Below are 13,323 nucleotides of genomic sequence, written 5' to 3' on the forward strand. Positions count from 1 at the left end.
GATTCCAGTTAACGTCTCCTTTTTGGCGCCAGGGCTAATCGGGGCCTACTTTGTTTACGATTGATTTCTCTACTGCGGGGACCTAATGATTTTTCCTCTGCGGGAACCTAGTAATTTTCCCACTTCGGGGACCTGGTGAATTTTCCACTGTGGGGAACTAGTGATCTTCCCACTGCGGCGACCTGGTGATTTTCCCACTGCTAGGACCTGGTGATTATCCCATTGCGGGGACCTAGCGATTTTCCCACAGCGGGGACTTAGGGATTTTTCCTCTGCGGGGACCTAGTGATTTTCCCCCTTGAGGACCTGGTGAATTTCCCACTGGAGTGACCTTGTGATTTTCCTACTGCGAGGACCTGATGATTTCTCCACTGCGGGGACCTAGTGATTTTTCCCACTGCGAGGACCTGGTGATTATCCTATTGCGTGGACCTAGTGATTATCCCACTGCGGGGACAGCAATTTTTCCGCTGCGGTGACCTTGTGATTTTCCCACTGCGAGGACCTGGTGATTTCTCCACTGCGGGGATCTAGTGATTTCTCCTACTGCGAGGAACTGATGATTGCTTCACTGCGGGGACCTAGTGATTTCTCCTACTGCGAGGACCTGGTGATTATCCCATTACGTGGACCTAGTGATTTTCCCACTGCGGGGACCTAGCGATTTTTCCTCTGCGTGGACCCAGTTATTTTCCCACTGCGGCGACCTTTTGATTTTCCCACTGCGAGGCCCTGGTGATTTCTCCACTGCGGGGACCTAGTGATTTTCCCACTGCGAGGCATAGCAATTTTTCCGCTGCAGGGGCCTAGAGATTTCCCCCTTCGGGGACCTGGTGAATTTCCCACTGCGGGGGCCTAGTGATTTTGTCACTGCGGTGACCTGGTGATTTTTCGACGGCGGGGACCTTGTGATTTTACCACTGCGGGGACCTAGTGATTTTTCCTACTGCGAGGAACTGATGATTTCTCCACTGCGGGGACCTAGTAATTTTTCCACTTCGGGGACCTGGTGATTTTTCCACGGCGGGGACCTTGTGATTTTACCACCGCGGGGACATAGTGATTTCCCCTACTGCGAGGACCTGGTGATTATCCCATTACGGGGACCTAGTGATTTTCCCACTGCGGGGACCTAGCGATTTTTCCTCTGCGTGGACCTAGTTATTTTCTCACTGCGGCGACCTTTTGATTTTTCCACTGCGAGGCCCTGGTGATTTCTCTACTGCGGGGACCTAGTGATTTTCCCACTGCGGGGACATAGCAATTTTTCCGTTGCAGGGGCCTAGAGATTTTCCCCCTTCGGGGACCTGGTGAATTTCCCACTGCGGGGGCCTAGTGATTTTCTCACTGCGGCGACCTGGTGATTTTTGCACGGCGGAGACCTTGTGATTTTACCACTGCGGGGACCTAGTGTTTTTTCCACTTCGGGGACCTGGTGATTTTTCCACGGCGGGGACCTTGTGATTTTACCACTGAGGGGACCTAGTGATTTCTCCTACTGCGAGGACCTGGTGATTATCCCATTACGGGGACCTAGTGATTTTCCCACTGCGGGGACCTAGCGATTTTTCCTCTGCGTGGACCTAGTTATTTTCTCACTGCGGCGACCTTTTGATTTTCCCACTGCGAGGCCCTGGTGATTTCTCCACTGCGGGGACCTAGTGATTTTCCCACTTCGGGGACCTAGTGATTTTTCCATTGCGGTGGCCTGGTGATTTTCCCACTGGGGGCTTAGTGATTGTCCTACTGCGGGAACCTAGTGATTTTTCCACTGCGAGGACCTACTGATTTTTGTGATTATTTTATTTTTATGATTTATCACAACTTTTATTGATTTTTTATGAAGTCCTTACCGTTTCTTTGAAATGTAGAAAAAACACACTTTATTTATATTTTTCACCCTTTCTCGGGGTAAATTTAAAAAAATCTTCATTGAAATTTATAATTTTCCAAGCAAATTGAGTAAAAATGTTAAATATATGAATTTTTCAGCAACTTATATTTTTTTTTAAATTTCTACTATCGTCCCCTAGCTTCTAGCCACAATATCTCGGTTAATTTTGATCTGAGCAAAAAAAGTATAGAGATCATTTCTATGCAAAATTTGACGGCCCACAACTTTTATTTGAACATTTTTTTAGTTCTTACCGTTTCTACGAAATTTTGAAAAAGTTATATTATTGATTTATTTCACCCCTTCTTGAGGGAGAATTTTAAATAAAATATTTCAAAGGTTTCTTTAACTAATTTTAACTAATTTGATCACCTTCTCTGGGCATTCTTTGATAGACAGAGGTAAGACGGAAGTATTTCCAGAAAAATGACAGGCAAAACCTAAGGTAAAATGTTACGTGTGGACTGGACTGTACGAAAAAAAAAATATTTCTGTGGATTTTTAAAATAATATGGTTCCGCGAAACCCAACCTAATCGTATAGCAAACAAATTGTTAGAAATATAACGGTTTTGTATCATCATTATTCAAGCATAAGTCATACACTCATAATGCCTTGTCTTCGGCAAACAGTAATGTCGACAAAGATTTTTTGATTCGGCGAAAATCAAATAAAAACGTAAACTTGCATAAGAGAAAGGAACATTATTTATTATTGTTAACAAGCTCCTTTGTTTATACTAGCCGTAATCTTTTGATGATGTGCCGAATAAAACATTCTATGTGGAAAAACCAGATAAGTGTGAAAAGAATTAGGTTGTTAAATTTTAATAGCCAGAGTAATCATATTATATCTTATTCAATTAATGTTTATCATACTTGATACTATTTTGTAGGCAATATTTTTGACATTTCGACATTGTTTCTTACTAGCTTTTATTAGACAAATAATGCAAACTTGAGCAGTTGTATTTTTTATAGAATTATCTGATTTTTTCTTTAACTTGAATTTTTTTTCAGAAAAACGGAAAATAATTTCAACATGGAATTTTTCTTTATTTCAGCCCTATAAAGTAATAATTTCATATTTTCATTATATTAATATAGTTTATCTAAAAGCCACACTTGATTGAGGATAGAAAAATGTCCAAAATTTTACTGAAAAACACTTTTCTTAACAAAATAACAAAGAAAATTGAGACCAGATGGAAGTTTGACATTTCATATATTATTTCTCTCTCCTATGTAATGAGAAAGACAAATATATTCTAAACCTAATCTAGAAATTTGAAAATTTACAACGCTGCCATATCTTCTATTTTTTCGGGTGATTAGGGATTTTAAATAAATTACCTATTATGAGATCTGACAATAGTTAAATATACCTACCTATATCCACAAAGTTATGCGGCAGAGTTTTGATTGCATTGGTTACAACTTCCACGCGGAGGGTGTTATATTATATTAAAAATATATTAACCCCCTCAGCAAAGAAGTTATATACTTAAAGACTATTTATAACCACGACGTTACACGAAAGAGTTTTGATGGCTTTGGTTTCAACTTCTTTGCGGAGGGGCTTAATCTTTTTTTGATATAATATAACAACAAAAGATGAACAACCTCATGGAAGTTGTAACCAATGCAATCAAAACTCTTTCGTGCAACGTCGTGGTTATAGTCAGATCTCGTTGGTAAAATAGCAGTTATGGGAAGGAGCCGTGCTTCCGGCGACCGCCTTTCGTAATCCCAGAATGGGCGAAAAAAACACGCTAAATTTAGGTTTAGCATTGGCAACGTTGCTTAAAATGCTAGAAACACATAACCCAACATTTTCAGATTGTTTACAAATTTATTTTAGCAAATTTTCCTCTATTATGCATAGAATTGGTTAAAAAAGTAACAGAAAATAGCAAAAACATAATTGTTAATTGAATATCTAACAAAATATGTGCTAGAAAACTTTAAAAATATGAGAAATTAAGAAAAATTCGTTGTTGAAATAATTTCTCGTTTTTCTGAAAAACCGCTAGGGAAGAGACCGCCAGAAAAAAGTTCACATTCGTAATCTACGACCTCAAAATAGGGTGTATACCAATTTTGGTGAAAATCGGACGATTTCCAGTTTTCCCAATAATTACCATCCTAACATTTCATTTTTTGAATTATCCTATTATCTGTATTTTTTTATGAGCTACAGATGTACTGAGACTTTCACAATCTTGAATTTATATTGTATAGGATATCCTCCAAGAAATTGTAAGAATTGTGCAGACAAGTTCAAGCGTTCCATTACTCCCCTAAGAGGTAGCGAAGTTTTTTCTGAAACTGTTATGTCCGCCCCTCAAACGAGGTCCAAATAATAATACATTAACAAGATATTTGGCAACATTAAATCGCTTTTCTTTGTATCGTCTGTCGGTTTTGTGACATCGTCTGTTTTTTCCCTTACCCTTCACATAAAAATTAACATAAAAAAAATGACTCACCTCCACTTGTAGTTAGAGATTCACAAAAATTCCTAGTTAAAAAAGGTAATTCACTTGGTGCACGATCTGAAACAGAAATACATCAAATTAGTAATTTAATACAATTAATTAACGTACAAAACAAAACGTAGAACTAAACAATGTGTCCTTAATTGCTAACTACAGCTGGTTGAAAACTATAAATTGGATTAATTAAATAAAATAAAATAAGCGTACATAAATAAGTATTAATTTGTTATAATTGGAGTTAAATCCTATATCATATATTTTAAAATCAAGAGAAAATAAAATAAGTCGCTTGGCGCCAATTAATTTCCAAAGTAGAATAAAATAGTTATAGTAGCGTACGTATATCTCAGATTACGCAAAACCTACGACTTTTTCCATTGAAAAGAGATAGAAAACAACTTTAATAAATAAAATACGGTAAATATTAAATTGCTATAATATATGAATACGTTTTGTGTCAATATTTATAAGTTTTTATATTTATTTAGTAATTTATTATCGTACATTCAAATGAAAAGTAATACCAAAGTTTACAGAATTATTTTTAATTCTGTAATTTTTGGTAATACCTACAGTATTGGCCAAAAGTGGATGAACCAATACCAATAATTGCGAAGAAAATCAGATTTGAGGTGTTAAATATCAAAATTATTTTATGTACCTTTGTATGTTAAAAGGTTAATACATTCTCACAAAAATACTACAAACAAATATAAATTCTTCTGTTAGTCTTATCAGTTATCAGATAAAAATTGGAAAATATTGCTCTTTTATCTTGGACAAAAGTAGATGAACAAAATATTTTTAAAAATCGTTAGTTTCATTTGTTCTGCTTTTATGAACAATTGCGATTTAAAAATATTTGCGCTCTTGTGATATATCATTCCACGTGGAATTAACTTGTCTGCAGATCTTAAGTTGCGAGTAGTGAATGCTTTTAAGGATGGTTTGAAGCAATCGGAAATCGCTAAGCAATTACGCCTTGGAAAATCAGCGGTACATTATATTTTAAAGAGATATAATGAGGAGGAGATGTCTCTATAAAAAGAAAACCAGGACGACCTAAAAAAGTTGGTCCCAATGTGATAAAAGCCATAAAACGAATTTCTTCACAAGATCCATATTTGCCATCAACGAAGATAAAAGCAAAACTTGAAGAAATGGGCTATCCACCAGTGAGTACAAGGACGATCCGACGTAAATTAGTTAACCAGAAGTTGTTTTCCCGAAGATCCGCCAAGAAACGACTACTATCAAAAAAAAAATTGAAGGCCCGATTAGCATTTGCCAAGGAACATCAAAACTGGACTGTGGCACAATGGAAAAAAAATTGTTTTAGTGATGAATCAAAGTTTAATTTGGTGTCATCAGATGGAATTCAACATGTAAGAAGACCTCCCAACACACGATTGCTACCAAAGTACACGCGACCCACTGTAAAACATGGTGGGGGCTCAATCATGGTATGGGGCTGTTTTTCTGGGTATGGGATGGGGCCTCTCCACAAAATTGAGGGCATAATGGATCGGTTTGGCTACAGAGACATTTTACAAAACCTTTTAGTGCCTTATTTGGAGGAAAAAATGCCAGTTGTACACTACTTCCAACATGATAACGACCCAAAACATGCCTCACAATTGGTTAAAATGTTTTTGGAAGATGAAATGGTGACTGTTCTCACATGGCCATCGCAATCCCCAGACCTGAATCCAATAGAAAATTTATGGGAAATTTTGGATCAACACATTAGGACCAAATTCTACAAAAATAAGCAAGAATTATTTGCAGCTTTGGAAAAGTCTTGGAAAAATATCGATTTTTCAATAATTGAAAATCTTCTGGGATCTATGCCTAAGCGATGTCTGAAAGTAATTAAGAATAAGGGTTATTACACTAAGTACTAGTAAATTATATGTTAATTTTTCAGTTTTTGTTAACACAAGATTTTTTTTATTAAATATATATTTTGTTCATCTACTTTTGTCCAATAGCTTTTTCAATTTAAATTTTTTGCTACCTTATTAAAGCACATTTTAAAAAAACAATGCTATTTATTTTTATAGCACTGACACTAGACTTCAAGTAAATATAGCTCAAATTTTAATTTTAAACATATTAGGAAAAACCCATTATTTTAACAAAGTTCATCCACTTATGGCCAATACTGTACACCCAATACATACCATCCTGGACACTTCATCTGCGTGGTCTGTATTTTAATGGATGCGACAGAGATAAATATAAACGACCGGTTGAGAAATAGAGAGACAAAATAAACAGCGACATACAGTATTGCCGGTTTTTACGTGTGTAGAAAAAAATAAACTTCTTTAAAAACTTTCATGTAAACTACTGAAATGAAGATTATATATCTAAGCTAGATATAATCCATTACGGTTGTAGTAAAATGAGTAACTAATTGTGTAAAATAAAGTTTTTTAATGGGGTCCAAAGATACTACACTTTAAACTAAGTTAACTATGGATGGGTTTAACTATAAATCCGTCATACGTCGTCTCTTGTTGTTTTTAACCAGTTTTATTGGTTTATTTCTAAAATGACAGATCATATTTTATTGGTTTGACGGAACGACGAACGACAAACGGACGCCGATGCGTATGAATCCGCCTTTAGATTTTTGAGGCTTGTCAAAGTCTTGCCAAATTATAGGTTATACTTTTGTGTCAACTTATGTCAAATACCCTGCGTTTTGGAAGATGATGCATTTTGATTCGTGTGTTGTTATTACGTGTGTTTTGTGTCTTTTGAAGTCAAGTGGAGGAAAAATCGAAGAAAAATTAACTGTAGACCCAGAGCACAGTTTATAGTTAATACTCGGTGCCCAGGCAGAAAGGCTTATACACCAATAAAGTTATCGTCAATAAAGTTTGTATACCATCTCGTCGTAGATAAGTGCATCCCGTATATGGTACAAGGATCGTACTAAACATCCTAAAAACTGGAGTAGCTGCAAAATAACGACATCACACGATAGGTAAATAATGGATTTTAGTACTGCAGAAAAATAATGTTTAAAGGTATTGATTTAAAAAAATTAAGATTAAAGTTAATTAATCAACCTTTCTGTTATTATTAGTAAAACAGTTTCTTTTATTTATTTCTGTGGAATATTACAAATGTGTATTTGTACATAAGTTATATTGATAAATATATAATAATAAATGCCGGTAGTTCTTGAAGCTTGAAAGTAAGAAATAGTTCTTTTTTTATATTTTTTTGGTATGTGGTGTTCTTGTCTACTTTGTATTAACACATACCGTTTTTTTTTAAATAAAATAACTCGATTAGACTTTTTCTGTTTTATACAGTTTTTTTTTCACAATATTTTGAAGGAATTACTTCTTGTCACTCAAATTTCTTGTTGTGCGTTCCAATTGTACCAACTTATTTCTTTGTAGAACAAAATAAACTACTTTGAAATTAAAATGACACACACATCTATCACTGTCAACGATCTTATCGTTGGACAGACTTATGGAACGGTTTTTTCGGTGCGCTCTTTTTAGACATAACGGTAGAACCCAGTTAAGAACAACACCAAAGTTTACAGATATTCTTAATTCTATAAACTTTGACTACTTACACGTCCCTTCAAGAAACACTAGTGTTCAACGCATCACTATCTTCCGTTACCGTCGATATACATAACGCATTCGAGTCGCGAGCCAACGACCTCTTCACCATGTCACCTAACTCTTTTCTTTCTCTCAACGCCGATGACCCTCTTTCCAGCCACCTGACTCTTGCATCGGCGTTCGTCTCTCTCTGTGACTCTAATCTGCCGCTCGCGGCGTCTTTGTTCTTCCTTGGCCTCACCTAGACCCAAGACCATCAGTGAATCACCCGTGGTTTTGTTCGAAATCCGTGGAAGAGTTGCGGCCATTTGAAGAAACGGTACTACTTTCAGGCGCTGGCGCTTCGAATTTTTCGACGGTGCAGACGTGGTACTAACCAACATAGTGCGGTTTTGCTTTGTTCGTGGTTTTTTATTCACTTTTGATTGTTCTAATTTTTAGCCGACCATACCAACAGGTAATAGATCTATAACATCGCGGTTATTAATAATAACTTTCCTCTTAACCATATATATTAATCGGTTTAAAACGTTCTACGTCTTCCGATGCCATCTCTCCATGCCTGTCTGTCTCTCCATGCACCGTCTCCGAGAGATCTTTTCTCCATAAACGTGTGTCAATCCCTTCCTGCCAATTTCTTCTCGGTCTACCCGGTTTTCTTCTTCCTGCAGGTTTCCAGTTTATAATTTGCTTTGGGATTCTTATTTCTGCCATTCTTTGGACATGCCCGTACCATATGAGTTGACTGTTCTTTATGTCGTCCAGTATCGTATGTTTAACTTCCATAATCTCTCTTATGCGTTCATTAGTTATTCGCTCGAGTCTTGATTTGCCTGCTGATCTTCTCCAAAAATCCATATCTGTAGCTTCCAGCATTCGTTTTGTTGTTTCCTTAATTGGCCAGACTTCACAGCTGTACGTGGTTATACTATTTATGATGGTATTGTATATTAGAGTTTTGTTCTTCTTGTTTATGCTTCTGTCCCACAGTGTCCCATTCAATACCGTGATAGCATTCCTTCCAAGTTGGTTTCGTTCTTTAATTGCTGTATCCAACAGTCCATCATTTGTGATTTGCATACCCAAATATTTGTATTTTGTGCAGCACTTAATTTTCTTCCCTTCTTCTAGTATTAGATCTTGTTGTTCTCCTCCGATACACATATATTCTGTTTTGTTAGTATTGATCTCGAGTCCTCATTTCTGATATTCTTCTATAAGCTTACGTGTCATATAATTTATGTCATCGTAATCTTGTGCTATGATCACCTGATCGTCCGCGAAGCAAAGTGTGTAGAGCATGTTACCCCTATGGGTACTCCCATATTTCTACATTTTGCTTCCAGCCTTTGAGAACTTGTTCGAGATATATCTTGAACAGTGTTGGTGAAATACAGCACCCTTGTTTCAGACCTTTGGTTCCATTAAATCCTGTTGTTAACTTTTTTGCCGACTTTTATTCTAGTTTTGTTTGTTTATATAATGATTTCACTGCTTTTATTAGCTCTACATTTATATTGGTTTTTTCCATAGCTTCCCAAAGTCTCACAAGGGAACGCTGTCGTATGCCTTCTGCAGGTCCACGAACACAAGATGTAGCTCTTGGTTTATATTGCTCTTTTTACTTATTACTTTAGTGACTGTAAATAAGTGGTCCACCGTCGATCTTCCGGCTCTAAATCCTGCTTGTTCTTCGGCTTCTATTTCTTGGTATTCGTTTTCGATCCTATTTCTCAAAAATTTTCCATATATTCTACTCACGGTGGCTGTTACTGATATTCCCCTGTAGTTTTCGCACTTAGTACGATCTCCCTTTTTGTATATAGTTGAGAGGTAAGCCTCATTCCATTCTTGTGGTACATCCGTTCCGTTTATGCAGTCCTGGACTATTTTCCTTAAGTGTTCGTACAGTTTTTTCGGTCCTGATTTAATTAACTCTGCCGGTATATTTCCCGGTCCGGGTGCTTTACGATTTTTTAGCGAGCATTGTTCTTATATTTGTCGTCACGTCAGGGCAGTCCATAAATTCGACTCTATTTTCCGTCATAAGATTTTCCATGTATTCTTCCCATTTTTGTGGTGTAATCGGGGAGATGATTTCTTTGCCTTTTGCCTTTCTGACATTTTTATAAATTTCCAACTTTCTGTGCTTCTTCTACCTCCTATATATGTGTTTAGTTGATTACACTTCTTTTCCCATATTAGATTTTTCTTCTGGCATATTTCTCTTCGTACTTTAGCTTGGGCTTTTTTATATATTAGTTTGTCTTCGATCTTCTTGGTGCTCAAGTATTTTGTATATTTGCGTCTTTTATCCTCTATAATATCCTGTATATCCGTGTCCCACCAGTAAGGCTTCCTTTTCCTTTCATTATTGTCGATTGTACCCAGGACCTCAGAAGCTGCTTTGTGTATGCATTCCTTGATATAATAATAATGTTTTTCCAGAGTTTCGAAAGGTTGTTGTTGTAATTTTTCCTCTAATCTTTTTCTGTATAACATTTGCACGCTGGGTCCTCGAGCGCTGTTAAGTTGTACCTTCTCTCTTCAATTTCTTTCGTTACATTTTCTATTTCTTTATATTCTATTTTTTCTCGTTTATATGGTAGAATATTTTCGCTTTTAGGGAGGTGGTGGTCGCTACCGCATATCGCCCCTCTATATACCCTTACGTCTTGAATCTGTATTTTTGTTTTTTGTTTAGTAATTACGTAATCTATGATAGATCTTAATTTTTTTGTGTCTTGTGTCCACGTATATTTGTGTATGTTACGGTGTTGATAAAATCCATTGAGAATTCTTAAGTTATTCTGTTTGCACATGTCAATTAGTCTTTCAACATTGTTATTGAGCGTCTCTTCTCCATATTTTCCTATAGTAACATCATTATCACTTTTTCCGGTGCGGCTATTTAAGTCCCCCAACAAAAATATTTCTCTCGTTTTTCCGCTTTTATAATCTCATCATTCAACTGTTGGAAGAATGTATCTTTTGAAGCTGTGTCCTCTTAACCATACAAACTACAATCAACCTGTGTTCAGTCTACTGTATCATAATTACAATATAATGTGGCGATACAAGCGATAGCACTTAGGACAGACAGACGACCACATCCTGTATGGTACGTGCAGTGGCGCCACCGGCATAAAAAAGGAAACTAAGTATTCCCAAAAGGACAGATGTTACCGACACCTGCGTCTAGTTCTATCGGAAGTTACCTGTAACTCTCCCTCAGAGCGGTAAAAATATTACTGATGTTATAGAATACTAAAAATAAAAAAAAATATTCGCATTTGATGATGGTTAAATTTTCTCCTACATCCATTACTGTTCTCGTACGACAACAATGACCTATATTTTCTTATTCTACGCGTTTTTACTTAGCAAGTAACAGCAGTTTTTTAAAGACTTATACATCTATTTCTTTTCTTGTAGCATCTGCTACATCTATTTCTTTTCTTGTAGGACTACCCCCCCCTCCCAATGGCCTATATTTTAAATAAAAATAAAATAAATAAACAATAAGTAATAATAATACTCATTCTATTATTTTGTATAAAATCAAGAACACTAATCAAAGTTTACTAAACAAATATTATTTACTAATATTGTTAAACTTTGCTATAAATTTTACAATCAACAAAATACAGCAAAATAAAATAAATCATCATCAGTAGCGATAATGTTGCTATCTTTACGATTTGCAGTCCATCACATTTATTTTTAAAAACAAGTATTTTCAATTTCATTTTGATATAGTTAAACAGTTAAACATAACTTAGAATTAATGGTTTGCAGACAAAATACACTTTGCTGCAAGGAATAATAAAAAAATGTTTTTTTTTTGAAAAATGCAATTAACTTTTTGGCACATCATACGAAGGACGCTTAAAAATGTCGTAAGGTGTTTGTAAAACGTGTCATATTTGATATACTGGCTAAAAATCACAATTTTATGTAATACTGGTGTACCTGACAAATAAAAAAATATGAGAAACATATTTTTAAATTGAAGCACATTAAGAAATAATATTATATGAAAGACTAGCGTGCACCACAGCGACTCGTTCGCGTCGAATTAATCATTTGTAATGGTGATGATAAAGCAAAGCAAGAATTTCCATTACCATACAAACTGGATAAAATTTTCTCACATTTATGTCAGCATGAGAAAAAACAATATGGCGATATTATTATATAACTTGGTAATATTTGAGGGGTAGTTTCATCTCGTTGGAATTTGACTTTCGAAAAATCCGTTTGCCAAAAATAAGCTTTTTACGTCAAGCAGTTTAAGTAGAATCGTGGTTAAGAAATTAGCCAATGTTTTGGAACACCCTGTATGATTTTTCAAAAAAAATTCAAAATATGTAAAAAAAACCAAATAAATTATGCTTGTCCAAGCGTTTTCCCGAAAGACTAACCGTTTTTTAAATAACAAATATTGTAATATCTGAGGGGCGTTTTCACCCTCTTAGAATTTGAGATTCGAGAAACCCCTCCTTATCGAACCTCTACACCCCACAGTCAATCCGTTTGCCAAAAATCAGCTTTAAACGTCAAGCAGTTTAAGCAGAATCGTGATTACTCAATGGTCATATTTTATGAAACATCCTGCATAAATTTATAAAAAATCTTACAATATGTAAAACAACAAAATAAAATATACGTGTTTAAGAGTTTTTCCGAAAAACTCAGCGGTTTTTAAATAAAAATATTTTAATATTTGAGGATAGTTTCATCCCCTTAGAATTCGAGTTTCGAAAAATCCCTTTTTATCGAACCTCTACACCCTAAAGTCAATCTGTTTTCCAAAAATCAGCTTTTTTCATCAAGCGCTTTAAGCAGGATCGTGATTAATCAATGACCAGATTTTTCGAAACACCCTGTATACATTTTTAAAAAATCTTAAAATATGTAAAAAAAAACAAAATAAAATATACGTGTTTAGGCGTTTTTTCGGAAACTTGACCGTTTTTCAAATAAAAAATAGTGTAATATTTGAGGGGTGGTTTCACCCCCTTGGAACTGGAATTTCGAAAAATCCCTTCTTATCGAACCTCTACACCCCAGAATCAACCTGTATGCCATAATTGAGCTTCTTACGTTGAGTGGTTTGAGCAGGATAGTGATTAATCAGTATGTCAGTCACTTAAGGATTTTATATATTAGTATAGATTGGTGTACCTGACAAATAAAAAAAATGAGAAATATTTTTAAATTGAAGCACATTAAGAAATAATATAAATTTATATGAAAGATAACAACACAGTGAACCGCCTAGACATAACCACAGACATAACATTTTACCTGATAGTTCAGTCAGGTAAAACGAA

General features: G+C 35.5%; 1 protein-coding gene across 1 annotated transcript in view; it reads right to left on the bottom strand.

Annotated features, from left to right (window-relative positions):
• Positions 1–13,323, bottom strand: part of LOC115888777 (mothers against decapentaplegic homolog 6) — a 122,771-nt gene that overhangs the window by 43,390 nt on the left and 66,058 nt on the right. The window contains exon 4 of the mRNA XM_030908619.1: positions 4,383–4,448. Within this exon, the coding sequence (XP_030764479.1) occupies positions 4,383–4,448 (66 nt within the window). The remainder of the gene's footprint in view (positions 1–4,382; positions 4,449–13,323) is intronic.

This window comes from Sitophilus oryzae, unplaced genomic scaffold (genome assembly GCF_002938485.1).
Source record: "Sitophilus oryzae breed Bouriz unplaced genomic scaffold, Soryzae_2.0 scaffold_808_pilon_pilon, whole genome shotgun sequence".
Classification (NCBI taxonomy): domain Eukaryota; kingdom Metazoa; phylum Arthropoda; class Insecta; order Coleoptera; family Curculionidae; genus Sitophilus; species Sitophilus oryzae.